General features: G+C 48.4%; 1 protein-coding gene and 1 long non-coding RNA gene across 8 annotated transcripts; both read left to right on the top strand.

Annotated features, from left to right (window-relative positions):
- The first annotated feature begins 539 nt into the window (after positions 1–539).
- Positions 540–15,600, top strand: LOC111861056 (catenin delta-1-like). 7 transcript variants are annotated; one of them, XM_023845340.2, is made up of 20 exons: positions 540–635; positions 5,258–5,319; positions 6,345–6,468; positions 6,548–6,771; positions 6,885–7,145; positions 7,261–7,492; positions 7,657–7,879; positions 10,031–10,235; positions 10,392–10,509; positions 10,695–10,854; positions 11,109–11,126; positions 11,682–11,750; positions 11,832–11,959; positions 12,271–12,421; positions 12,589–12,784; positions 13,040–13,230; positions 13,461–13,514; positions 13,751–13,830; positions 14,129–14,183; positions 14,343–15,600. In XM_023845340.2, the coding sequence occupies exons 3-20, from the start codon at positions 6,346–6,348 to the stop codon at positions 14,402–14,404; spliced, it is 2,550 nt and encodes an 849-aa protein (XP_023701108.2). In that variant the 5' UTR covers positions 540–635; positions 5,258–5,319; position 6,345; the 3' UTR covers positions 14,405–15,600. The 7 variants fall into 7 exon arrangements, with proteins under 7 accessions (XP_023701108.2, XP_023701114.2, XP_023701110.2 ...); XM_023845346.2 differs by having other exon boundaries at positions 14,129–14,226; XM_023845342.2 differs by having other exon boundaries at positions 6,303–6,468.
- A 1,177-nt stretch (positions 15,601–16,777) lies between these two features.
- LOC111861054 (uncharacterized) lies at positions 16,778–25,030 on the top strand. The gene is made up of 5 exons (XR_011985683.1): positions 16,778–17,413; positions 19,417–19,532; positions 19,608–20,632; positions 23,019–23,298; positions 23,601–25,030. It is a non-coding gene; the product is annotated as an uncharacterized lncRNA (long non-coding RNA).
- Positions 25,031–25,914: the final 884 nt, after the last annotated feature.

Below are 25,914 nucleotides of genomic sequence, written 5' to 3'. Positions count from 1 at the left end.
TAGGACGAGCCTGCTACGTCCTGCCTCCTTCCTAACGTGGTCCTGATGAGCCACTCTTGTTGTCCCTCTTAAGTGCTTGTATGTGTGTTTGTCTCGTCACCCCCTAGTTCGGTTATTCACGTTCCTCCTCTTGCCTGCATGTGTCCTTCCCTATACTAGCCTTCTTGTTTTGACCCCTCTCGGTCTCGTTTGTTTCCCTGCTCCCAAAACCCCCTTTTTGCCCAACGCTCGCCTTCTAGTCCTTCGTCCCGCATTTCGTGACAGGGCCAGCCTCAGCGATAGATGTCAAGTTAGTGCGTAATTTACGTATGTGGTTTGCATCGTGTGCTTTAACGTTATAAATGTGCGCAAATTATTAAAACGTTAAAATAAACAAATAAACAGACATCTAAATAAATAAATGTCGATGGGTTTCCAAGCAAAAACTTACAAGTACGTAGACACTAAGTTACGCGTATTGACAGAGTAATACGGTAGCTTCGCCACCCTCGGTAGGTGCGCGTATTGACTGGGTAATACGGCGGCCCCGCCCCCTGTGCCACCTCCCTGTAGGTGCGCGCTCCGCGCTCCGTTTGCTGCGGCCAGAGGAGGAAACAGCAGGAAAAGCAGGAAGAAGGAGGGCAGCAGGGATCAAGGTGAGCGAAATAGTTTTTTTGATCCAAATGAAATAAATAGTTGCTTGAGATGGTGTGGCATTTACCTGCCGTGACTTAGTGCTCGGCGACGTTACCGAAGGGTAGTGACCGGGCTTAGAGGGTGTGGAGGGTCCAGATCCTCTGCTCGGGACGGCCGACCTCCGCCCTGCTGTGCGCCGCACCTCTGACACAGGCCTGCGTGGCTCGGCTTCACTGGCTCCGTTATCGCGAGGAAAGTTACGGCGTGTCCTTTTAAGACTTCAGAGACTCTTTGCGTCCCTGGTACGCAGATCTCCCGGCTGGCTGGGCGCTTCTGCTACATAGGCTTCCTCAGACAGGTACCTTATTTGTGTTAGATGCTGCTGGGAGGCCTCTGGCCTTTCTGAGATTTTTAATACGTCCATCAGGAGCTTCATGTCCACGCTGTGATTATGCTTTAAACTTTACACAGCCTGTTAAGCAGCAGACGCAGGACCAGGCATCTTTATACCGTTAGCTTGGTGCTGGGTGCTTCTGAGGCCATGCTGACCTACAGATACCCATTTGGTCTGTAATGTCAGTCAATCTCAGCTGTTCTCTGGTTGTCTCCTGTAGGGGGGTCCCCCCAACTTCCTGTCCTGTTGCACTGTGCCCCCCCCCCCCCCCACTTCCTGTCCCCTTGCACTGGGGTCCCTCCCTTCCTTTCCCTTGCACTGCTGTCCCCCCCCCCCCCCCCACTTCCTCTCCCTGGAGGTCCTCTCTGCTTCCTGTCTTCTGCACTGGTTCCCCAATCCCCCCCCCCCTTCCTGTCCCTTGCACTGGGGGGGGTGTGCCTTTTCCGCTTCCTGTTTTCTGCACTGGGGGTCTTTTCCGCTTCCTGTTTTTTGCGCGCGGGGGGGGTGTTTTCCGCTTCCTGTTTTCTGCACTGGGGGTCTTTTCCGCTTCCTGTTTTTTGCGCGCGGGGGGGTGTTTTCCGCTTCCTGTTTTCTGCACTGGGGGGTCTTTTCCGCTTCCTGTTTTCTGCACTGGGGAGGGGGGGTCCCCTCTGCTTCCTTTTCCCTGCCATGGGGGGGGGGGGCAGTGGAGAGATCCCCTTTGCTTCCTGTTTCGTAGACTGTGGTGGGGTCCCCTCCACTTCCTATCTCCTGTACTGGGGTGTCCCCCCTGCTTACTGTCTCAGTAGTATTCAGAGAACGGCATAAGTCCTTGATTTCTTGCTAACGCTAACCTGGTAGCTTGTCGCATGTCAGTATTAATGAGTTTTTGTGGTACGATCTTGTATCGTATGTCTGGGAGTTTCTGACATGATTTATTCCACTTTCACCATTGGCCTGCTGGTTCTGGTGTGGGTTCTGGTGTGGGGATGACCCTGTGGGCTGTAGTGCTCTCTGCCTCAGGGTGGGACAGTTGCGCGGGGGGGGGAGCTGGGGACTCCGTGCTGTGACTGCTCCCTCCTTTAATAACAAAGCATGCGCTCACTCTATTTTCATGTTTCCCTGAGGTGTGGCATGTGGCTTTTCTTTCGGAGCTGAAGGCCTATGTTCAGCTTGTCTGTGTGAGAGAGCTCCACAGCCATTAGGCGACTGGCTGGCGTCTTTCACCCGCAGCGACGGCGCCCGTCTGGACTGGAAAGAGGGTATCGGTGATGCCGTCCTCTCGTCATGCGCTTAACTCAAGCCTCTGGTTTAATGACAGAAATTTGAAAAGTTGAGCTTTGTTTCCGTATTCCTGATCGGATGTATTGAAACGAATCTGCCTTTCTCTGTGATATGTTGTCTGGCTCTGTGTGTTATCGTAAAGCCCCTCCTAATGTCCATAGTCCAACGCCACTGTTTTATAAAGGTAGCTCTCCCTTTTCATTACAAGCGTGGCACACGGCACAGCACCCCGCGAGCTGTTGGCCCAGATTCAAGAGCAGGAAGCGCAGGGAGATCCCAGAGCAAAGGGCAGCGCTCTCAGGCATGCAGCTACTGGTTTAGCCGGCCTTTTTGTGAGCGCTTTTCTGTGTACGTCTGTGTGTCCTCAGCTGGCTCAGTCGGCACCCTCCCCAGTGCTGTGTTCGCTGTGCCCAGGCTGCTGGCCTCTGTGGTTAATCATTCGCTCGCAGCCTGCAGCCCATGCCATTCAGTGCCGTACCAGCGGCACTCCTGTTTACCGCTCCACTCTGGCTTGGCTTAAGTCTCCACGCAGCCACCTGGGTTTGTGCTGTATGCGATTTCCTCTGTGTTCCTGCAGCATGTGCTGTATGTTCTGCCACACCACTGCAGGGCTCGGTTAAAACACGTCACCTTAATGTTTCTAGTGGCCTCTTTCTGTAACGTCAGGAAGGCAGGGTGTGATTACAGCCCCTTTCCTCCTCTGTCCGTTTTCCCCGTAATATCTCTGGGGAGAGGGATGAGCTCCTGCCCGGTTGTGGTGGGGGGGGGGGGTAGGGGGGGTGCGTTCTCAGCCCTCCTGTCTCGGAGCTCGCTCTCCGGCCCTGCATGCCTGAGCACGCACACACATAGTTGACGGTTGGTCACGCGGATGTGGGTGCTTTGAGTGCTCGGCAGATACGGAGCGTAAGATCAGAGTCCGATAAGTACGTGGGGAGTGTTCATGCCGTTCCCTGCTCCTGGCTGGTGGGCCCGTGTCTTTCGGAAAGGCGTGTTCACCTTTGGGTGGCTACTCGTTTCGCTCGGGCTGCAGTGGCGATAAGCCGTCCCCAGGCTGAGCTCCTCCCGCGGTTACTCTTTAGCGTGACTCTGCACGCGTGCGCCTGGGTACCTTTGCTCCCTGATGCGGTCCCCACACCATGTGACCCGTTTCCTAGAATGGGGTCAGTGAAGGTCAGAGAGCTGACAGGAGCAGGCATTTAAGCTGCAGCGGTGCTGGCGTACCGTGCTGGTGCAGCCTGTCGTGTGGGCCAATGAGCCGCTCGGATTCAGTATAGTTCCCTTCGCCTACACTCTACTATCTTCAGTCCCTTAAGTTATTAATGAGGCAATGGGCTCGTGGCAGCCAGTGAAATGCCCTGCAAGGCTGAGCTAGCTACGAGGATGTCTGTCTGTCCATCTCTCTACCTGCCTGTTTGCCTGCCTGTTGGTCTGTCTGTCGATATGTCGGTCGGTCTGTCTGTCTGCTGCCTGCCTGCTTGTTGGTCTGTCTGCTTCCTGTTTGCCTGCCTGTTGGTCTGTCTGTTGATATGTCGGTCGGTCTGTCTGTCTGCTGCCTGCCTGCTTGTCGGTCTGTCTGCTTCCTGCCTGTCTGTCTGTTGGTCTGTCTGTCGATATGTCGGTCGGTCTGTCTGTCTGCTGCCTGCCTGCTTGTCGGTCTGTCTGCTTCTTGTTTGCCTGCCTGTTGGTCTGTCTGTCGATATGTCGGTCGGTCTGTCTGTCTGCTGCCTGCCTGCTCGTTGGTCTGTCTGCTTCCTGCCTGTCTACCTGCTGGTCGGTCTGTCTGCTGCTTATCTGCCTGCTGGTCTGTCTGCTTGCCTGTCTGTCTGCTGACTGCCTGCTTGCTGGTCGGTCTGTCTGTCTCTGTCTGTCTCTGTCTGTCTGTCTGGGAAAATCTCCCTTGCTTATGGGTGTGTTTGTTGGCTGATCGTGTGACAGGGGGGAACAGGAGATTCCCAGCAATGCCGTGAAGAACTTTTGTGTATTTCTGACAAGAATTGACATGCTTGGCGGTAGATGGTATGTAGGCGGGAGGGGAAAAGTGTTGGGGGGGAATCGGGGGATTCGTGGTGGGGAAGAAAAGTGCTCCTGCTAGAAGCCCCTCCCATCCAGCAGAAGTCATGCACAGGCCAAACATGGTAATAAAAAGGCCTCTTTTTTGGGGCTTGTCCTATTTTCACATTTTAAGGCTTATGAGACTGTCTGCTGTGGAAACAGTCTCACTGGATCTTGGCTATTTTAAGGTGTTTTGAGGAAGTCCAGAGAACAGCGCCATCCTGTGGCCAGAGTGCCCTCTTCTACACCACTGTCGGTACTGACCTCGGGATCCAAGCATGATCTGGATGTAAAGTATTGCTGTCAAAAGCACGGGCGCCCCAGTCTGCCAAATGCCCTATACGAGCGTGTGTGAGGCATGCATTTTTCTCCCACGCTCACACATTCGCACACATTTTTTTTTGTTCTCGATCTGCTGGCGGACTGCTGCGAATTCCTCTCTTGCGAGGAGACAGTTTATCTTTTGGGTTGATCAGAGTCACTGTCACTGGCCTTGGGGGAGATTGTGTCATTTGTCTGAATGAAAGGACAGCTTACTGTCACTGCATTTTTCTGTGTCCTGCCCCCCCGGCCCTGACACACGCAGTGAGGAAGCCGCTGACACGTCACCTGATAAGCTGTGTGCTCGCATGCTTGTCCTTCAGCTGTGCAGGAGACGGGTGCTGAATGCGTGCAGTGCGGCTTTGTTTACAGTCGCGTGTGGGTGCCACCAGTGGTCAGGAAAGTCCCTCCCAGCTTAATCGTTCTGTTTCTGGCATGTTGGTGATAAACTAACATGGGAGCCGGGCTTTAGTAGTCCTATTCACACTTGCCTCCATGTGGCTAGATGTTTTACTGTGCCTGAACAGTGATGTGCATGCAGTCTGTCTGTCGACAGGTGCATCAAGGGCTCTGAGTGTGTAACTTACAGCCTTTCCTCTGCTGGTCTGACAGCACGTGCCTGGTGATGCTGGGATAGTGGGACTGAAACCAAAAGAGAAGCACCAACAGGACAGGTGGGCTGTGTGTGTGTGTGTGTGTGTGTGTGTGTGTGTGTGTGTGTGTGTGTGTGTGTGTGTGTGTGTGTGTGTGGCTGTCTATATGTGCATATGAGTCTGTCTGTGTGTCTATGTGTGCACATTTGTGTGCAATTGTGTGTGTGCGTGTGTGTTTGTTTATGTAGGTCAGATATACATTACATTAGGGCTGGGCGATATCATATTGGTATTATATTGCACATGCGCAAAAATCACCAGGGCTTCAGGTGACAGACGAAGCATTTGGCCGGACGCCATCTTTTCGGTGCTATACGGACATTAATTTACGCCCATAATTTGGTAAGAGGATTAGTAGTATGTCTTAAATATTAATGAGATGCGTTTTGTGATACCCAAAAGTTAGTAATCTGTATAAACTTTGTTTCTTAATTTCGATTAGCGGAGCACCCCACATAATACTGTTTTGCTATACTACGGTTTGGTATACTACAGTTTGGTATACCTCAGTTCAACATGCACTGAAGTCGCGGTGAAGAAGAGCAGCCACGACATCTTTTAAAAGAGGAGATCTTGTGGATAAACAAGGTAAAAAGACGTCGGCGGTGTGGTGGAACTTTCTGCAGTTCAAAGTCTGACACATTTGTTAAGCATAAGGTTGTGCCGTATTTATACTAATAATGACTTTTGGACGTCATACAAAGCCTCATTAATATTTTAGCCATACAACTAAACTGTTTAAATTATGGGCGTAAATTAATGTCCGTATTTCAATGAAAAGCTGGCGCATGGCCAAATGTTGCGCCTGTCATCTGCAGCCCTGGTGATTAGTGCACATGCGTGATGCAATATCGATATGATGTCGCCCAGCCCTACATTACATTGTGGGAATATTCACGACTGAGATTGTCATTGTAGGGATTAGGATTTTCCCCGATAGAAATGAATGGATGGTCCCTAAGATGTGAGTACAGGTGTGTGCGTGTGTGGGTGTGCGTGCACAGGTGCTGGGAATTTCCTGTAAGAGCAGGTGTGCCGCCCTGTAGGATGTTTGAGCCTGGCCACGTCGTTGAGGACACTGTCATCATGACAGAAGGGCCTCAGCAGAGCATCCCAATCGTGTCCGTGGAGACTGATGAGAACGGGACCATGCGCCGCGCTGAACCTACGGTAACACACATCTGTTCATGGGCCCGCTGTGATTTTCCGACCATATGCTTCCCGGTCTGAGCTCCTTCACCTATTTCAGATGAACAGGATGGTGAATAAGGCCACCACGCGTACAGTCATCCCGTCGCTGTCAGATGCCATGTCCCTGGATGGGATGGGCCCCTACCCCGGGGGGTACAGGTCTGCAGGCGGCCCGGGCAGAGAATACCCCACCGCCACTGTGCCTCGCAACTACCAGTACAACCCGGCCTCCGACGCCTACTCCAGCCTGAGTCGTGGGTCGCACATGGACCCCCGCCACAGGTGAGAGGCACTGGCCCACAGGCCCAAGCTCGTCAATGAGAAAATGCAAAAAAAACATGAGAGCAAGTTAAAATGCTGAGAGTTGCGATTCCCCTCGCCCCCCCCTCCCCCAGGCCGATGGATGGGTACCGCACGTTGGACCCGGCCTATCGTGTTCCGAGCCGGCAGCAGCTGGACCCGTACGCGGCGCAGCCCCAGGTACGAGTGGGCAGTTCTATGGAGCTGTCGGGCATGCAGAGATTTGTGGCCGAACCCTATGGCTTGGAGGATGACCAGCGCAGCCTGGGTTACGACGATCCTGATTATAGCATGGGGCCGCCCATCCACTACGGCACTGCCCCCCGGCTGGGCAAGGGCACCCCCCGCAGGGTTGGGTGAGTAGAAGGCTTGGGGACTATCATAGAATTGTCTATCCTATGGATACCGGCTCTCTGGGCTGGGATGAGCCATAAGGTGTGGAGAGTGACTTTCATGCGTGCTTGTTCTCAGGAGCTACGAGGTTCTAGATGGGGACATGTATTACTGGGGTGCAGGAGCACCGCTGGCCCAGGGTGAGAGGGGCAGCATGGCGTCTCTTGACAGCACCCTACGCAAAGCCCCGCCCACAAGCTGGAGGCAGCCAGAGCTGCCAGAAGTCATTGCCATGCTCAACTACCGGCTGGACCCAGTGCGCAGCAACGCCGCAGCCTACCTGCAGCACCTCACCTTCAAGAACGACAAGGTAACGGCCGGCACTGCTGAGGGAGCCCAGACCTTCGCTCCCAGTGGAGTCGTTTTCACTCTGGCAGAAAATATGGCAACCGTAGCTTCCTGTAGTGAATCAGAAACCGCCGCAAGGATGGTAGAGATGCTCACCACAAAGCTGCACCTGTGATTGGCCTGCAGGTGAAATCGGACACACGGCGGCTGAAGGGCATTCCAGCCCTGGTCTCCATGCTGGACAGCTCTAACAGGGAAGTGCACTGCTCTGCAGCTGGAGCTCTAAAGAATATTTCTTACGGCCGCGACTCTGACAATAAGATCGCCATCAAGAACTGTGACGGTGTTCCGGCTTTGGTGCGCCTGCTCAGGAAGATCAGAGACCAGGAGCTCACTGACATCATCACAGGTAACTACTGCATGACCATTACTGATAACCAGAGCCACACCATCACCGGTAACCATGGCCTAACCGTCACCATCGTCACCGGTAACCAAAGCTTACCTGTTGACATTGAGTATGGCCTTATAACAGACAGCGTCACCGGTAACTATGGCCCTATAACAGACAGCGTCACTGGTAACTATGGCCCTATAACAGACAGCGTCACCGGTAACTATGGCCCTATAACAGACAGCGTCACCGGTAACTATGGCCCTCTAACAGACAGCGTCACCGGTAACTATGGCCCTATAACAGACAGCGTCACCGGTAACTATGGCCCTATAACAGACAGCGTCACCGGTGACTATGGCCCTCTAACAGACAGCGTCACCGGTGACTATGGCCCTATAACAGAGAGCGTCACCGGTGACTATGGCCCTATAACAGAGAGCGTCACCGGTGACTATGGCCCTATAACAGACAGCGTCACCGGTGACTATGGCCCTCTAACTGATAGCGTCACAGGTGACTATGGCCCTCTAACAGACAGCGTCACCGGTGACTATGGCCCTATAACAGACAGCGTCACCGGTGACTATGGCCCTATAACTGATAGCGTCACCGGTGACTATGGCCCTATAACAGACAGCGTCACCGGTGACTGTGGCCCTATAACAGATAGCGTCACCGGTGACTGTGGCCCTATAACAGATAGCGTCACCGGTGACTGTGGCCCTATAACAGACAGCGTCACCGGTGACTATGGCCCTATAACAGACAGCGTCACCGGTGACTATGGCCCTCTAACTGATAGCGTCACCGGTGACTATGGCCCTCTAACTGATAGCGTCACCGGTAACTATGGCCCTATAACAGACAGCGTCACCGGTAACTATGGCCCTATAACAGACAGCGTCACCGGTGACTATGGCTCTATAACTGATAGCGTCACCGGTGACTGTGGCTCTATAACTGATAGCGTCACCGGTGACTATGGTTCTATAACTGATAGCGTCACCGGTGACTATGGCTCTATAACTGATAGCGTCACCGGTGACTATGGCCCTATAACAGACAGCGTCACCGGTGACTGTGGCCCTATAACAGATAGCGTCACCGGTGACTGTGGCCCTATAACAGACAGCGTCACCGGTGACTATGGCCCTATAACAGACAGCGTCACCGGTGACTATGGCCCTATAACAGACAGCGTCACCGGTGACTATGGCCCTATAACAGACAGCGTCACCGGTGACTATGGCCCTCTAACTGATAGCGTCACCGGTAACTATGGCCCTATAACAGACAGCGTCACCGGTAACTATGGCCCTATAACAGACAGCGTCACCGGTGACTATGGCTCTATAACTGATAGCGTCACCGGTGACTATGGCTCTATAACTGATAGCGTCACCGGTGACTATGGCCCTATAACAGACAGCGTCACCGGTGACTATGGCTCTATAACTGATAGCGTCACCGGTGACTATGGCCCTATAACAGACAGCGTCACCGGTGACTGTGGCCCTATAACAGATAGCGTCACCGGTGACTGTGGCCCTATAACAGACAGCGTCACCGGTGACTGTGGCCCTATAACAGACAGCGTCACCGGTGACTATGGCCCTATAACAGACAGCGTCACCGGTGACTATGGCCCTATAACAGACAGCGTCACCGGTGACTATGGCCCTATAACAGACAGCGTCACCGGTGACTATGGCCCTATAACAGACAGCGTCACCGGTGACTATGGCCCTCTAACTGATAGCGTCACCGGTGACTGTGGCCCTATAACAGACAGCGTCACCGGTAACTATGGCCCTATAACAGACAGCGTCACCGGTAACTATGTCACCGGTAATTACAGCATTAACAAACATTGTTACCGGTGACTATGCCCCTAACTATTACCATCACCAATAATCATGGACCAACCATCCATGTTAACCACTAATTAACCGTCGACACTGACTGCGTCCCTAACCGACACCGTCACCAGTAGCTACAGCCCTCACCGTTTCGTTCACCATCACCGGTAACCACGGACTAACAGATATCGCTGCTGGTAACCACTGCCTAACTGGCATTTCTGACCACGGCCTGACTGCGACCCTCACGGGTTCAGACCTCGGGCACAGTGGTGTAGCTCACTGCTTCCCCATTTCCACTCAGGCACCCTGTGGAACCTGTCCTCCCACGATTCTGTGAAGATGGAGATTGTGGACCATGCCCTGCACGCGCTCTCTGATGAGGTGCTCGTTCCCCACTCCGGCTGGGAGAGGGGGGGTGAGGCTGCTGCCAGTGGCAGAGAGGAGAACTGCAAGCCGCGGCATCTGGAGTGGGAGACGGCGCTCACCAACACCGTGGGCTGCCTGAGGTACGGACACACGCATTAATGCCGCCGCAGGAGTCGGGAGGAGGTCTCGGCGTGAGGAAACAGTGCAGTCCAGACAGGGAGGAGGCGGGTAGAGAGCAGCAGTCAGGGAGTAGCAGGAGCTGGAGCGCCTCTGACCAACGGCATCCTCTCTCTCAGGAACGTGAGCTCAGAGCGCAGCGAGGCCAGACGCAAGTTGAGAGAGTGCACAGGATTGGTGGATGCGCTCATGTACATCGTCCAATCCCAGATTGACCGGAAAGATGTGGACAACAAGGTTCTTACACAAATCCTGTCCTTACACAATGTCTGTCCGTCCGTTCATCTGTTTCTGTCCCCATTCTTGTCCTTGTTCCCTCATTGTCTTGTTTGGTCAAGCTTCCATGTCTCAGTTGGTGTGTGTGTATGTGTGTGGGGGGGTGCGAACAGCATTTAACATGCCCCCACCCCGCCCCGCCCCAGCTCATAGAGAACAGCGTGTGCCTGCTGAGGAATCTCTCCTACCAAGTCCACCGTGAAATTCCTGGGCATGAGCGCTACCTGGAGGTGGCGCCGATGCAGCAGGGAGGTGCCCCAGGCTCCTCCCAAAAGGCCAGCTGTTTCGGTTCCCGGAAGGGCAAAGGTCAGTGCTTGGTCTACATGGGGCCCGGGCGTGTGGGATCGCATTCGCCGCCTGGTCCCAGTGCTCCGGCCTAAAGCCCCCGTTTGCCTGGATATTGTTCTGGGCCCTGCTTGGGGTTGGTGTGCCCGTGTTGTTCACTTGGACTCCTCCAGCTGAGTTGCTGCTTTGGTGGTTGGGCTGCTGCTTATGCTAAATTCCTGTCTCCATTCTCTCCTATTCCGGCACCTGCCCCCACTGCGCTTTTCCCAAGTTAGACGAGTGGTTTTCTAAAGGTAAGCCTTTCTTCTCATCCTTTGTGACCGGGTGGCTTGGGACATGCTGTCTAAACACTGGCTAACACCTGGACTAATTACTGGGCACCATTGGACATGGCTAACCAAACGTCATTTCCATGCTTCCCTCCTTTCCATCAACACGAAGCTGGTAACTTCAGAAGTGAGAGTAATTTCCTAAATGTCCTTCAGCATCAATAAAGTGTCTCTGCCTGCCTGTTGGCCGTAAAGGATCATATGAATTCCATTTTTGGATTTATTTTGATTAAACACAGATGAGCCTTTAAGGAGACCAAAGTCTCGTAGTTTTCTGAGTATGACCCGTTGCTCTCTCTCTATTGCCTGTATCCACCTTTGTCTCGTTAAAGACTATATTTCTCCCCCATCTGTGTATGTAAATGAGTTTATTCTTACTCGCTGTGTTAAGAGTGTTTTAAAACTGCACCGGCTCCGGCCTTGTGTTGCTGGAAACGAGGCAACTGAGGTCTGTGCGCTGCCGGCTAACTGAACATCGTATACATGAAACTGTATTCATGTGTATGACTCGTCTCTCAGGCAGGAAGGATACAGAGAAATCGGCTGAGGATGTCATCGACTTCCCCAAGAGAGCAACCCCTGCCAAAGGTATGGGTTCCGTGGCTGATCTTTGGCGGATAATCCCGTCTCCTGGCTTTGGAAAGTGACCCCAGCTGCCCCACTCCGCAGGCTATGAGCAGCTGTTCCAGCCAGAGGTCGTGCGGCTCTACATCCCGCTGTTGAAGGAGAGCAAAAATCCCGCCGTGCTGGAGGCTGCAGCCGGGGCTCTGCAGAACCTGTGTGCAGGTCGCTGGGCCGTGAGTGCTTCCCCCTGTCTGCTATGCCGACGGCTCAGTGTGCTCCCTCACGGTGTACTGTAGTCGCTCTCAGTAGTGTTAATGTACTGTAGTGTTCAGCCATTATCTGTACTGTACTGTATTATCCTCTCAGTACAGTGTTAATGCTCAGTAGTGTTCAGTTACTCTATCTATACTGAGGTGCATTAACCCTGTCTATCAGTACTGTGTATTGTATTGTTCCGACACTGTATCTATGTTGTACTGTATTAACACTCTCTGAGCACAGTGATAATGCTCAGTAGTGTTCAGTCACTGTATCTTCCTTACAGTACGGGCGGTACATACGTGCCATGGTGAGGCTAGAGAAGGGGCTGCCCATCATGACAGAGCTGCTGAGTCATGGCAGTGACCGCGTGGTGAGGGCCATGTCTGGGGCCATGAGGAACCTCTCCTTGGATGCCAGGAACAGGGAGCTGTTAGGTGTGTGTGTGTGAGTGGAGAACATGGTGGGGAAGGGGCAGGGCTTGGCGCCTCTACAGCGTCGGAGCTGCTCTATCCAAGGTGCCGGCTGTGGGCTGCAGGTGTAAAGTAGTCACACTCGATTTTGCGCCTTGGCCTGTGACTGAACAGGCTTCTCGCTGCCGCAGGGAGGCACGCCGTGCCCAACCTGGTGGCAAACCTGCCGGCTGGAGGGCAGCAGCAGCCGGCACGGGCTCTGTCAGAGGACACCGTGGTGTCTGTGCTTGGCACGCTGGCTGAGGTGATGAGCTCTGGTGTGGAGGCAGCCAAGAGCCTACGTGCTGCTCAAGGCATCGAGAGGCTCGTGCTCATCAATAAGGACGGGTGAGACCATGGCTGCTTCTCCTTCATTTGGCACTGGAGACTCTCTCTCTGTCTGTCTGTCTGCCTGTCTGTGTATATCCATCTATCTGTCTGCCTGTCTCTCTGTGCTTGTCTCTGTCTGTATTCTGTCTGTCTGCCTGCTTGTCTGTGCCTGTCTGTTTGTATTGGTCTGCCTGTATGTATATCTGCCTACCTATCTATCCACCTGTCTGCCTTACCCTGGAGTTTAAGTGCTGATCCGTCTCTCTGTGGCAGGAACCGTTCGGAGCGGGAGGTTCGTGGAGCAGGCCAGGTTCTTCAGATTGTGTGGGGATTTAAGGAGCTACGGCGCCCTCTAGAGAAGGACGGCTGGAAGAAGACCGACTTCATGGTGAACCCCAACCCTCCAGGCACTAAGCGCAGCAATGGGGGCCACGACGACAGCACCCACCCTCTCATCGACAGGAGTGAGCATTCTGATAGGGTGTTGCTGACAGCAGCTGTAACCAACGAAGGGCGCCCCCTGTGGACTCTAAGCCGCTAGTATTTGTGCTACCAAAAAGAGTCCGCTCACAATGCAGACAGCACAGTACCATTCGCTGAGCAACCACTGACCTTCCCCCAGGAAAGTGCTGCTCATTTCCTGGTCCAGTTGTGCCCTCGTCCTTTTAATGTCTCACCACCATGTGCCTTTCAGGTGAGCGGCAGGAGAGAGATGCAGACATGATTCCACTGGATGACTTGGGTCCTGGTAAGTCTACTCCATGTCCTCCTTGACATGTCTGTGTACATGGCTCCTTTCCTGGGGCCCGCTGCCCTGTCCTGGGGCCCGCTGCCCTGTCCTGGGGCCCGCTGCCCTGTCCTGGGGCCCGCTGCCCTGTCCTGTCTCCAGAGTGTGTGTACTCTGATGATGACTAGCTGCTCGTGTGTATATCAGGATGACTGCAGCCCTTCTGTCTGTATGCACAGCTGTTTTCTCTATTGCAGAGGGTTATTCAACCCTGGATGACAGGGCACGTAGGAACACCATGGACTCCATGGACATTTTAGACAAAGATGCCATCCAGGTACGTAATCCCTGTGCTGCCCTCATTCGTACACAGTCTCGCCGCCTACTTAACTTTAAATTACTGGACCGGGCTGAGCCAGGGCAGTGAGAACTAGGGCAAGCGTTTGCGTGAATCAGACTGCATAACAAAGTTTCCTCGGTTACAGGTTACGTCCTTGAAGCGTGCTGAGGGGTGACTTGGCTCAGAGAGCAATGGTCACTCCTTCTGAAGTGTCCAACGGTTGTGATTGCTAACCAGCTCCTGTCATTTTTCCTCCCCCTGGCCCCGCCCCTCCTCGCCCTCTCTCCGTCCCCAGGGCGGGCTGCAAGAGGACCCAAAAAGCCCCATGCCTCTGGTTGACTCCTATGATGGTTAGCCCCCACCATGCCCCCCCCTCATGCATGACCCTGCATGGTACGTGTGTTCCTGCATGGGGTGCCGTGCCTGTGACGTGAGCGCCAGCACTCAGAAAGCCGTTCCTCACTTCATGTTCTCATTTGGTGTCTCCTTTCTCTCGCGCCCTAAATCAGCACACACACACAGACTGACCCTCTGCACGAACAGGAGGGACCATCCCATCCCTACACGCTGAGCCTCTCGGATGCAAACCCGCCAGCCCCAAATTCCTCATGCTCACATCCCACTGCGCCTTTAGTCTTAACGAGCAGCTTTTTCCAAAAGAAGAAAAATAGCTCTTGATTTATAAATGTACATTGGATTAGTTTTCAGTAAAAAAAAATGTGTTTGGATCATGCTTAATAGATGATGCTTAATGGTTTCTACTGTACAGATTAGATTAATAATGTATCTATTTATGTAGGGCTGGTGTACTTGGTCAGTATGACGGCGTGTGATTTCTGCGCTTTGACAGTTAATGTGATGGCCTGCAGGCTGGGCACGAGTCCCCTGTGGTACGGTACCTGTAGCGTGGCGTGTGAGGGGCGGTGCAGCCAGACAGCTGGCCGTTTATAACAGGGCCACATAGCGCCTGCGCACAAAGCCATTAAAAGCTTTTATTAGTCTGCTTCCTTGGTAATCCTCACAAATTTCTGTAAATAAGATGAGAACTTTATTATTGGGGAGTAAATATTTTGTCATTACGCAGAGGAATTCCAACAGAATATCACATAAATGAGTTAATCAATAGCACCCCCTGCAGGTCATGTTATATCGAACAGCTGGGCTGATGCCCCGGCCGTGCAGCGTGTTTGCATACTGCCTACACTCTCCTGCTAACCATAGCTGCTTTCTCTTGTGGTTTAAAAGTCACTTTATAGAAATGAGCGTTTCATTGCAACTCTACATCGTAGCCAAAGTAGCTGGTTACAGATGTCAGCGTGATGGCAGCCAAAGCTGTTTCCCACTCCGGTCCTCGGACTTAGCAGAAATGTGGACTGTGTGGCAGGGAGCTGGGAGGGAGCAAAAATGTGGACCCTCTGTGGGTCTCTGAGAACCGGGTTGAGAAACACTGTATTAAACACATACAGACAGTAAGTGTTTTTCATTGTTCCAATTTAAATATTGTGTTTTTATATTATATTTTTGGGATTATGATTTGGGAACCATTTTGGGAGTGGTAAGTAAACTGATATGCATTTAAAGTACATTTAGCATTAATTTCTATAAGAAGAAAATAGATTCCTTTTTTAAAAACATTGGTCAATGTCAATTCTCAATACTATACCTTGGGATCATCGTCTCTTTGCTTGAACCTTAAACGTGTTTCTGTTTTTTTAATGAAAGGTGTAACTAGCAATACTTTTTTAAATAAAATATTTTCAGACAACAGTGACTGGTTCTTTGCAATCATTGGCACTGGGAATTCACGTTCAACCTCCTGTACATAGTGCTAGTGTCGAGAGATGCCACTTCAACTATCAACATCAAGTGCCAAAGAGGAGGAATTGTAATGGGAAGAATAAAACATGTATTTTTGAAATGTATTCCTAATTTCAGTGTCTTTTCTAATTATTGATCTGTAACAAAGGTTGAGTGGTGGCTCTGAGGCTAGGGATCTGTGCCAGCAACTAGAAGGTTGCTGGTTCAAATCCCATGAATGCCCAGTGTAATTCTACTACATTGGGCCCTTGAGCAAGGCCCTTCATCTGCAATTGCCTTGTCCTGGGTATGATGTTAATCTACATCCAGCCATATAAGGAGGTCCACTGACTTATAGGGAAAAGCTTGGGGGTTGGTGGCAGGATTGGCACTCCAGGCACTGGAAAAACCTCACACTGGTCCATTTGGACTAGTGTGGTGCTGAGGTATCACCTGCTACATGGCTGCACTCAGGTTCTCATGGTTTGTTGTGTGGTGGCTGTGGCAATGCACTGTAATCAGTGCATGCTCCTTCTCTAACAAAAAATAAACTGAAATACAGGATTAGGAATGTATATTTTATCATACATTAAAATTGAATTTAAATTTGAACATTTTAGTTGGTCTGGAGCATATCTCCTACTATAGGCAAATAGGCTTTTCTCCAAAGGGATGTAAGGCGAGGGAGTCCAACCACTTGTTCATTACAAGTTACACCAAAATGAGCTACACATGTATGCAACATAGCAATGTAATAAACAGTGCCTCAACTGTGCAACACTCAAACCAAATGCAAATCCTAAAACCTATGTCTAAAGTAGTCATATAGCTGAAAAGGTGAGTGCCGCAGGCAGTTAACCAGTCAATCCGCTAAAACTATCGCACATTCTGGCAAAATGCCATGACGGAACACAGAGATTACCGATTTCTTTATCCAGATTTATGATAATTAATTAAAAAAATTAATAAATTGACATTGAGATGATTAACACGATCCACATTTTCAAATATAATTTTACTATATCATTTAATTTTAATGAACTCAGTGTGTTCAGATTGTATTTTCATCTGACCAGCAGGGGGTGAAATTGCCCCTGCATATTAAATTAGGAACAAAAACTTCACTGAGTGCGGGGCTGTGGGTCCCTGAACACCTGCCTCTTTTGCTCGAACCATTGCAAATATCCGACTTTTGAGGTTCCTAGTGTCCATACGAACACCGACGATTGCCCCCTCCCGGTCGAACACCCGTCACCGAAAAGTCTCTGCACAGCAATGACTGACTGTACATTTATTAATGGATTTTTCACAGCTAACCTTTGCAGTCTGGAAGGTGTTAACAAGCTGAACGACAGCCAGTGTCCGTACACAGGAATCGTCAACCCATTCGCGCGTGGCAAGACTCGTCTGTGTTCGAGGACAAATGTTTTGAATGAGAAAAAAAACTATGTAGACTACGTTTTTAAGTACCATGTCCATGGTAAATATTGTATTTTTATAGAAATGTACGTCGGAATTTGCCATGGTGTTGACCCCTGCCAAGTCAGAAGACCGTTTGTGAGCGATGTATTCGAGACCATCAAGGCAGAACTGGCGGGAATAACGAGGAAGGGCGCGCGGGTTCCTTTTATTTTATGGCCACTTTAAGTCACGGAACCGGCTTCATCGTATAGGACTGGCGAGCGGATCTCCCTGCGCTACAGACACGGCGCGGGCACGCGCACTCTGGCTAACGCGGGACTGTGAGTGGCGAACCTGCTGTGTACAACGTGAAGGAAACAAGGTATGAAATAAGAGCAAGTTTTCGATTCCAGGTAAACTTTTGGTTTGGTTTGTTGCTTTGCAGTTTCACTAAACCTTTTAATAAAATCAACTAAGAATGAATTCTAACCGCAATCTCACCACTATCGTATGTTTGTGGGTTTATGGGTCAATGACGTGACGCTAATTTCAGTGTCCATATGGTTTAGTTCAATTTAAAGCTGTTAAAATTTGAAAATGAACATAAATTACCTACATGCATTGTTTTTTGTGGACCTAGTCTAAAGTGTCTGGTTTTAATAAATTTTGAGAAAATATTTGGCCCTAATTGGTGTATGTCAAGGTTAATAACACTCTTTAAAATATCAGATAGTTTGACATTTTTAGGGTATGTTTAGGTGTGCTTAAATTTGCATGTGAGATGGTATGTCCCCAGGAAAGCATGGGCAATTCATCATAATTCTGAAAATGAATATTTACTTTAAAAATTATGTTTGAAACATTCAAGCCATGGCCCTGTGGTTACATAGGTATCCATGATAATGCCTGTCAAATTTGATTTTAATTTGAAATGTCAAATGCTATAATCGGTTACACCATTTAACTCCTATTACAAGCTTTTCTGTTAGAGGCCAATTTTGTCAAATATCAGTAGTTTATGATGCTGGTTATAGATGTATTATGAACTAACTATGTGGAACTACTTTCAAGTATTCAGCGTTATGTTTTTGGAAAAAGTGATTTATCCCCAACATTATCATCAAAGCACTATAAAGCTAGGATAAAATGATTATGTTGCACGACCTTGGTGTTGTACAAATGTTTATCGCTAATGCATATTTTTACTCCATTCTGCTTATAATTTTATGCAATATATAATGTAATATATGTATGTGATTTCATGATGTATCAGAATGAAGTGGGTGTTAATCATGAATAGTAGTTTTAAAAGACAAATTAAAAAGCCCAATAAATCAGTGATAGGAGAAATGTTACTCAAAGATTAAAATGTACATCTGTAAATAAAATGTGTTATGTTTCTGCTATGTCACAATTAATACAATACAACAGAGCCTCTTTTCCCTAATAGATACCACTTTTAAGTAAGGAAAAAGTGAGTGCTGATCCTGCTGCTAGGGCCAGTTACCTTACCAAAAGTGAAAGGTAGTTGATACACACAATCAGACAGACAGACAAGCCCTGGTTACACTTGGTTTTAAAATGCATTTTGGGCAATTGGATCACAAATGAACAGCCAAGACACATCGGCAATTAAACCTGTGTCTGTCATGCGTCTCCAAGGATCTATTATGCGTCTCCAAGGTGTCCAGCTGACCACTTGTGTGCAGATTTCATTACTGCCTGCGTCACTTCTGCTAGATGGTCAAATGGCCCTGCACACAGATATTACGTAAGTCTCTGTCACCAGACAAAGCCAGATTTGTCTAGCATGGGCCAGCTAAGAAAACAAAAATCTTAATTCTTATCCTTGTCGAGGACAAATCAGGATGCATTATCGTTTACACTACAAAAGATATGTGGCCAGATGCATCCCAGACCAGCTCTGCAAGTGTTTGAGTGATCGGATCACAATGCATCTTAATGGTTGTTTACATTTGTATTTAGCGCTGTCCACTTGCGATCTGATTGTCTGAGTAAATACAGGGCCTCAGACAGACAGACACATACACACAAACAAAAGGAGACACAGACAAACACAGACACACGGATAGACATGTTTACACCTTGATCTGTTGTTGCTAGATATTTTTTCTTAATTGAAATCACAACAGAAGACATATATACCTGACAAATAACCTGGTAATACTTATAGCATCTTCGGTGTTTGCTTAACCTGCCTGTATCATTTTTGTCATCAGTTTTTTTTATTAATATTATATTATAGCACGTCAATGCATTTAATGAATGTGTTTTGCTGCAAAAGATGTTTACTTCCATTCATTTAGAAAGTGCCTTCAGCCATACTGGCTGATGGCGGCAGAGTGTTGCTCCTGCCCCCTACAGCAGAAGGCCAATGTGGAGGCGATGGTTGTGCGGTTTCGAGCAGCGGCTCCTGCGGGAGCTCCAGCGCCAGCAGGAGCATGCTAGCCTGTTCTGTGACACCATGCTGCAGGCTGACGGTAAGGCTGCTTCTGCCTGTTCTGTGCAGCTGCTGCTTAAATAAGTCACCTAAATTGTTCTCCCACCTTCTCTAGGTGTTTCCATACCTGTCCATAGCTGTGTCCTGGCTGCTTTCAGTCCTCAGCTTGCCAGGACGCTCTCTGCTGCCCGAGTCCTCACATCTGGACAGGGGCGCCTGCTTCAGCTTCAGAGCATAAGGGCCCAGACCTTGCTGAAGCTGGTGGGTCTGTTGTACTCCGGCGAGCTGCAGGGTGAGGGGGAGCTGGAGCAGGAGGAGGTGCTGGCTGTAGCCAGTTGGCTGGGCATTGAGAACCTAGTGGAGGTGAATGGAACAGGCAAGGAAGGTGTGGAGGTGGGTGGAGATGGATGGGCACAGCATATGAAAAAGATGTGCAGAGAGGAAGAGCCTGTAAGCAGAACCAAGGGGGATGTGGACACCTTGAAGGAGAGAGGTTGGGGAAGAGGATCAGGAGATGTGAGCAGGAATGGAGGAACAGTGGCATTGAGCAGGACAATACAAGTCACAGAGAGACATCGGGTGGTGAAAGGCGGACTGTCTGAGCACATCCTGGAGAATATCACCTCTGCTGAAGCCTCCACCATGACCCTAAGTGATGATGTCACTGCTGCTCCATTAGGTCTATCCCGGGCTGAAGCCTCCACCATGACCCTCAGTGAAGATGTCGCTACTGTTCCTTTGTTCATTTCCCAGGCTAAAGTCTCCATCACAAGGAATGATATATGTAGTAGGAACAAAGATGGGGAAGTGGACAAGATGGAAGCCAGGGATATTGCAAAGCTGGAAACAATAGAGCAGAGAGAAGAAGCAGGTGATGAAAAGACTATGGTTGGGAGGAAAAGAAGAGGAGGACACTTGGTGGGGACTAGAAACAATATACGAGTGAGAGGAAGACAGATCTCTAAAATCAAACTGCGGCGTCAGTCCAGAGCAGAGCTCTGGGAGATTGTGAGCACGAGGGAGCAAGATGTCACCATCAAACCCAGGCCACGGTGTCCAATGGTAAAAGCAGGCCATTGGAGTTGGCAGTCAGACCTACAAGAAAGTCAAGCTGTGGTGAACAGCAGTGCTGTCAACATGGTGGGTGGAACCAGAGGACCCAAGCAGGAAACCTGTGAAATCCATTAGGGTGCTTTTCCACCACACCAGGTACCGTACTTTTGGTACTTAGAGAAAGTACCAAAAGTACGGTACTTCAAGGTGTTGGTTTTCCACTGCCATAAAACCTGGTACTGGTGCCAAATGACATCACAATGCAAGGCGGGGTAATTTGTATTGAATTCGAAAAATGGCTGTAGTATATTATAGGGCTGGACAACGTGCAAAACTAATAATAAAATCGCATGTTGTGCACAAGCAATTCATACATCGCTAGTCAGTTATATTAAAATCAGACTGCTTCTTTCTTTCAGTTCTGTATGGACATTATAGCGCAGGGGGTTAAAGTTTCACTAAAATATTTTTTCTCTGTTTTAGAAAAAAACAATGCCTAGCTTTTTAATTATGATTCCCTTTATATATTATCTAATATATCTTTAAAAATTAGCTTAATGCTTATCTCTACTGCTTTTGTACGAGCGCTGCATGCATTTTCTGCGACAATCATAATCATTTTCATCCTTGATGTTTAAATCACTTGAAGATGGGTTTGTGAGAGAAATTTACAAACTCCTTTTTTGTTCTATAAATACTCCAACATCTATTATAACAAAATCACATTGTTAGGATCCTAGTATATACACATCTTAGTGTATTAAACAAAATACTTTTTAAATTTGTCACGCCATCCTGATCTTTTTGTTGTATCTTTTCTTCCGACCACATCACTATATACAGTACTGTGCAAAAGTCTTAGGCAGTCCAAAGAAATGTTTAAAGCTGTTTATTTAAAATGGGTTTAAAAAGTCAGTGACAGATTGACTAGCTGTATGGGGTGAGCTAGTGGCCGAGTCAAAAAAATACATGGCTGTACTGGACGGTCGCTGCAAATACTGGGATGATTTTAGCAGAGGTTCTGAAATGGCTAAGCTGACACACTTTGACAGGCATAATATAGTTTTACACCAACACGAGGATAATCTAAACATCATTTTCTTTGCCTGCCTAAGACTTTTGCACAGTAAGTACTGCGTGTGTATGTGTAGAAGTCAATGGTTAAGTGAAAGTACCAAAAGTACGGTACTTGGTGTGGTGGAAAACCGCCCTTAGAATGGAATAAAGGATACTGTTGTTTGACTGCAAGCTGAGTTTTTAATAACAATGTATCCTAAATCATTTGGAAACTTATTTTTCGGAATAAGACGAAAACATGTTCATCATTAAGTCAATAATATATTGCGGTTGAAGTGTTGTTAGATGTACAGTATGCATTCAGCATGGTGTCTGCGGGGGTAAGTGTGGATGTGTTAAATTAGCTGGGTTGTGTCCCATTCCACTACTCTGCAGATGTCAGTGGGTGATCTACTGGTTGAGTAGTAAACATCACCTCATGGGGGCAGTGGTAGGCCGGGTTCCACTAATCCGCTAACCACCAGTTAGTGAAGCTAACTTTTTTTATTAGTGGATTAGCATTTCCACTAACTTTGAAAACCATTAACAGACCAATTAACATCTGCTAAATTTTGTTCTGCTAACATTTTTTCACAGGTAAAGCTCATAAAGTTTGATGGTCAAAAATGTTAGTAAATGTTAGTCATACATATTTGTTCCTGCCTGTGAGCATATCTGTAACAGTCTATCTGGCACGTTGTCTGACTACGTGTAAACGCGTGTAAAAAGACGTGATTTGTCAATAACTTATCAGATATAAGGCAGTCTGGGCTAGAGTGAACGAAGATAAAGTCCATTAAAACTGGGGTACCCTGAACCAAGCGGAGAACAGGGGCCTGTGTCACGAAGCTGGATTTCTTTATTAGCTGGATAACTTCTTGGATTTAAGGAACCCTAGTTTAAATGGACTTTATCTTCATTCACTTACATTTAGCTCAGACTACCTTAAATCCAACAAGCTATTCAGCTGAGCAAGAAATTCAACAAAAATGCTTATATGAAGCAAATGGAATATCACAGACACAATTTCAATGCAGATTTATTTCAGAGACACTACAGAATCCAAAGATATTTAATTAGGAAAAGTCCTAAATATCCCCTGGTAATCGCTGTAGTCTGACAGATGGGACTTCAGTGTTAAACAAGTTAAATTTTAACACTCTAAGTGTTAAACCAAACCAAAGCTAGATTCATATAACAGTTAATGGTCATCATTAGCGCTAAATTTTCAGTGGTTTAATTGGTTTAACATTATTAATTTTAAGAAACTTTGGAATTAGTGTATTAGGGGTTATCTGTGCCGACCACTGCATGTGGGTTCCTGTAAAATGCCGAAATTTAGAATCTTTTTAATTGTCCCCCTCCCCCACACCAGGCTCTCCTCCCATTCTTCACCCCTGATTTCCCCTCTCTGCAGGCACAGCGTCCCCATCCCAGTCCATCCCGCCTGCATGCATCTTCACTCTGTGTGTCTGAGGATGTCACTGTGGGACTCGGTGTGCTCTCCTCTGCGCCTGAAAAGCCTAACAGTGCACATGCGTGCAGGTGTCAGCCTCACCGGCCACAGAACAGGAGTCCTCCAAGTGCAGGTCTGCCCACTCACTGGATGCCAGAGGTCAGCATGGGAGCCTCTTCTGCTGGTGGCACCATTTCAGGTGTGGTGATGGTCCCAAGGCCCCAGCACAGCATGGGAACAGGTGAGCGGTATTATTGCAAACATTCAATGTCTGGGTAAATCACTTGCATCGACAAATTTAAGTATGCTGAACTTTTAATCTATAAAGACCAGTTGGTGCAGTCATAGATCATTTTTGGTCCTTATAAGTCTGTGTACAGTCATAAGTACAGAAGAGGCGTAAATTTGCTGAACTTGGGAATAAAATCAGGTGTTCATGAAAATGAACATGAAGTTCTCCGTTTTATGTGTAGGTGTTCATGTTGATCTGTGGAGCTCATGTTGCACTGATATATTAATGCTCCTCTGTTTCTTTCCTTCAAGCTGATGCCCTTCACACTCCCTCCCACATTCTCCCTCCACACAATCTCCCTTTTGTCTGTTGCATGGACAATACGGACAACATGACTGCATCCCAGACCTGCAGCTCTCTGGCTCGAACCTCTGAACCCCACCTTGCCCTGACTCTGGCCTGCTCACAAATAACTGTAGACAGAGTACAGGATGGGAATCTCCAATCCATGCCAACACCTGTTCTTGCTACGGGGCTCCACTGCAGCACCCCAAGAGGCCAAAGCAGCGAGATTTGCAACTTTACTGGGCCAGTCAAGCAGACTAACAAAGTGCTCAACAATGTGGTGGCTTGTGCACCCAAGGTTTTCAGGCAAGTCCATACAATGCAGATTCCGTCCCATTCCCTGTCCTTAAGAGCAATTTCTGGGGACAAAACTGATCCTGAAGAGCCAACGGTCCCAGCGGTGAGTCTTTTAGAAAGTACATTAAATCTTAATGTATTCATTGCTGAAGAACACTATAAGATGCTTCAAGACCCTAGTTCCTCGCACTTTTCTCATGAAACACCAGAGCAATCTCAGACAACAGGCCCATCCAGTCAACTTCACAATGCAATTCTCAGGGAGCCTTTGCAGGGCCTTGCTGGCATTTATGAATGCCTGATGCAGTCATCTAAAAATGAATTCCCTAATCAATGCCTGGAGAAATCTTTCCAAAGTCCTGGAGAAGGAATTGATGCTATCCAAGATAGAGAACGAGAACAGGACAGTGAAGTATCTGAACTCAGAGATGCAACACTTTTGAATTGGTGTAGAAGTAATGTGAATATTTCACATGGATTCTGGAATAACATATTGCTAGGTGAGCCATTTAAGAGGACGTCATCCTGTGATTGGCAGAGTGCTGATGGTAACATTAGCAGACCCCCTAATGTATGTCCTTTAATGGTAAATGACTTTCACAGACCAAAAGAACAAGGCTTGACAGCTTTTGCCTCCCATCAGGCAAAACTGCTTCCACAGATGTTTACATCCCTCCATCAGACCAATGATTTTAAACTTTCTGCACCAAATGACATGCCTAACTTGAATATGTGGCATAGAGAAATGGACAGATATGGAAAAAGAGAAAAAGAAATAAATACTGAGACAAGAAGAGATTCTTGTGTAAAGAGAAAGGCGGAAAAACAGAAGCAGTGTGAAGTTTTGAGACACAAAAAAACGAAAGTAGATGATTACATATTCAGTCCTATGAGTATTACAGAGAAACTGATAATCACTGAAATTAAGATGCCAGTGAAATCCTCTGGAGGTGTCGGGGGTCTTTCTGCAGTCAGAAGACTTCCCAGGCAAAGTCCCAATAGACATCTTACGTATGTTTCCAAAATCCAAACAGACAGTAAGACAAGGGAGTGCTATAAGGCCACCGGGGACTCAAGAAGATTATACCAAAAAACAGGTGACAAATGCAAGTGTAAGACAGTAGAAAAAGTCAACCCATCTGAGAGGGACTGTAAAAGAGTAAAGGAGAGTCTGATAGAGACAACGCAAGATAGGGCTATGGTGGGACATTTGAGGAAGGGCAGGTCAAATGTCTGCCTGCTTCCATCATGGAAACTCTCTCCTATGCAAGGCTCACAGGTGACATGTTCCAGCAAAAGTGTAAGATCCGATTGTCCAGAACCAAGAAGCCAAAGGGAATTGGCAGTAATTTTAGCAGAAAACCAGAACTTGGGTCTGCACACTGAACCGGAGGAGGGGTGTGATACTCTGGGCAGGAAGGGAGGAATGGGGGAGATTAACATGGTTGTTGGAGATGAGCTGGGAGATTTAAGGTCAGGAGATAATACAGTCAAAGTTGGACATGATGACAAAACCTTATGGGAAGGAGAAAGAAAAACTGAACTTAAGAATACAAATGGAATTCAGCCTAGAAAAGTATTAAAGAAAGTTGGCACGTGTTTGACGAAGACAGAGAGGTTGAAGACTGGTGAGAGAAAATGCCTTAATAAAAATAAAGGATTGATGAAAGCTTGTCGCAATCACATTTTGCAATCGGTAGGAACAGGCAATGGCCTTGACACCAAAGATGTAGCAGGAGAGGTAGATGCTATGGAAGCTGGGATGACTAACAACAAACTAACTGGAGTTTCTGAAATAGAAAGAACTGAAATGGGAGGAATCAATCAAACTACAAAAATAAAGGAAAAGGAAGTAAGATGTGAGGAGATAATAGAAGAGGCTGAAGCAGGAGGAAAGGGAAGAGTCAAGTATAGACTAGAAACTAGAGAACAGGGAGAAGAGAAGTCATTCAGGATTTATCAGAAATCCTGTGTAGAAGTGAT

The sequence above is a fragment of the Paramormyrops kingsleyae genome, chromosome 25 (assembly GCF_048594095.1).
Source record: "Paramormyrops kingsleyae isolate MSU_618 chromosome 25, PKINGS_0.4, whole genome shotgun sequence".
NCBI classification, from domain to species: Eukaryota; Metazoa; Chordata; class Actinopteri; order Osteoglossiformes; family Mormyridae; genus Paramormyrops; species Paramormyrops kingsleyae.
Note: the sequence above shows the minus strand (reverse complement) of the source record. Positions and strands in the feature narration are given on the sequence as shown.

Bases quoted from the DNA above. Each gene is read 5' to 3' on its own strand.
- LOC111861056 (XM_023845343.2), top strand. From the start codon at position 6,346: ATGTTTGAGCCTGGCCACGTCGTTGAGGACACTGTCATCATGACAGAA. The intron at 7,146-7,260 runs GTGAGTAGAAGG...GCTTGTTCTCAG, and splicing joins GGCACCCCCCGCAGGGTTGG to GAGCTACGAGGTTCTAGATG. The intron at 13,831-14,128 runs GTACGTAATCCC...CTCCGTCCCCAG, and splicing joins TAGACAAAGATGCCATCCAG to GGCGGGCTGCAAGAGGACCC.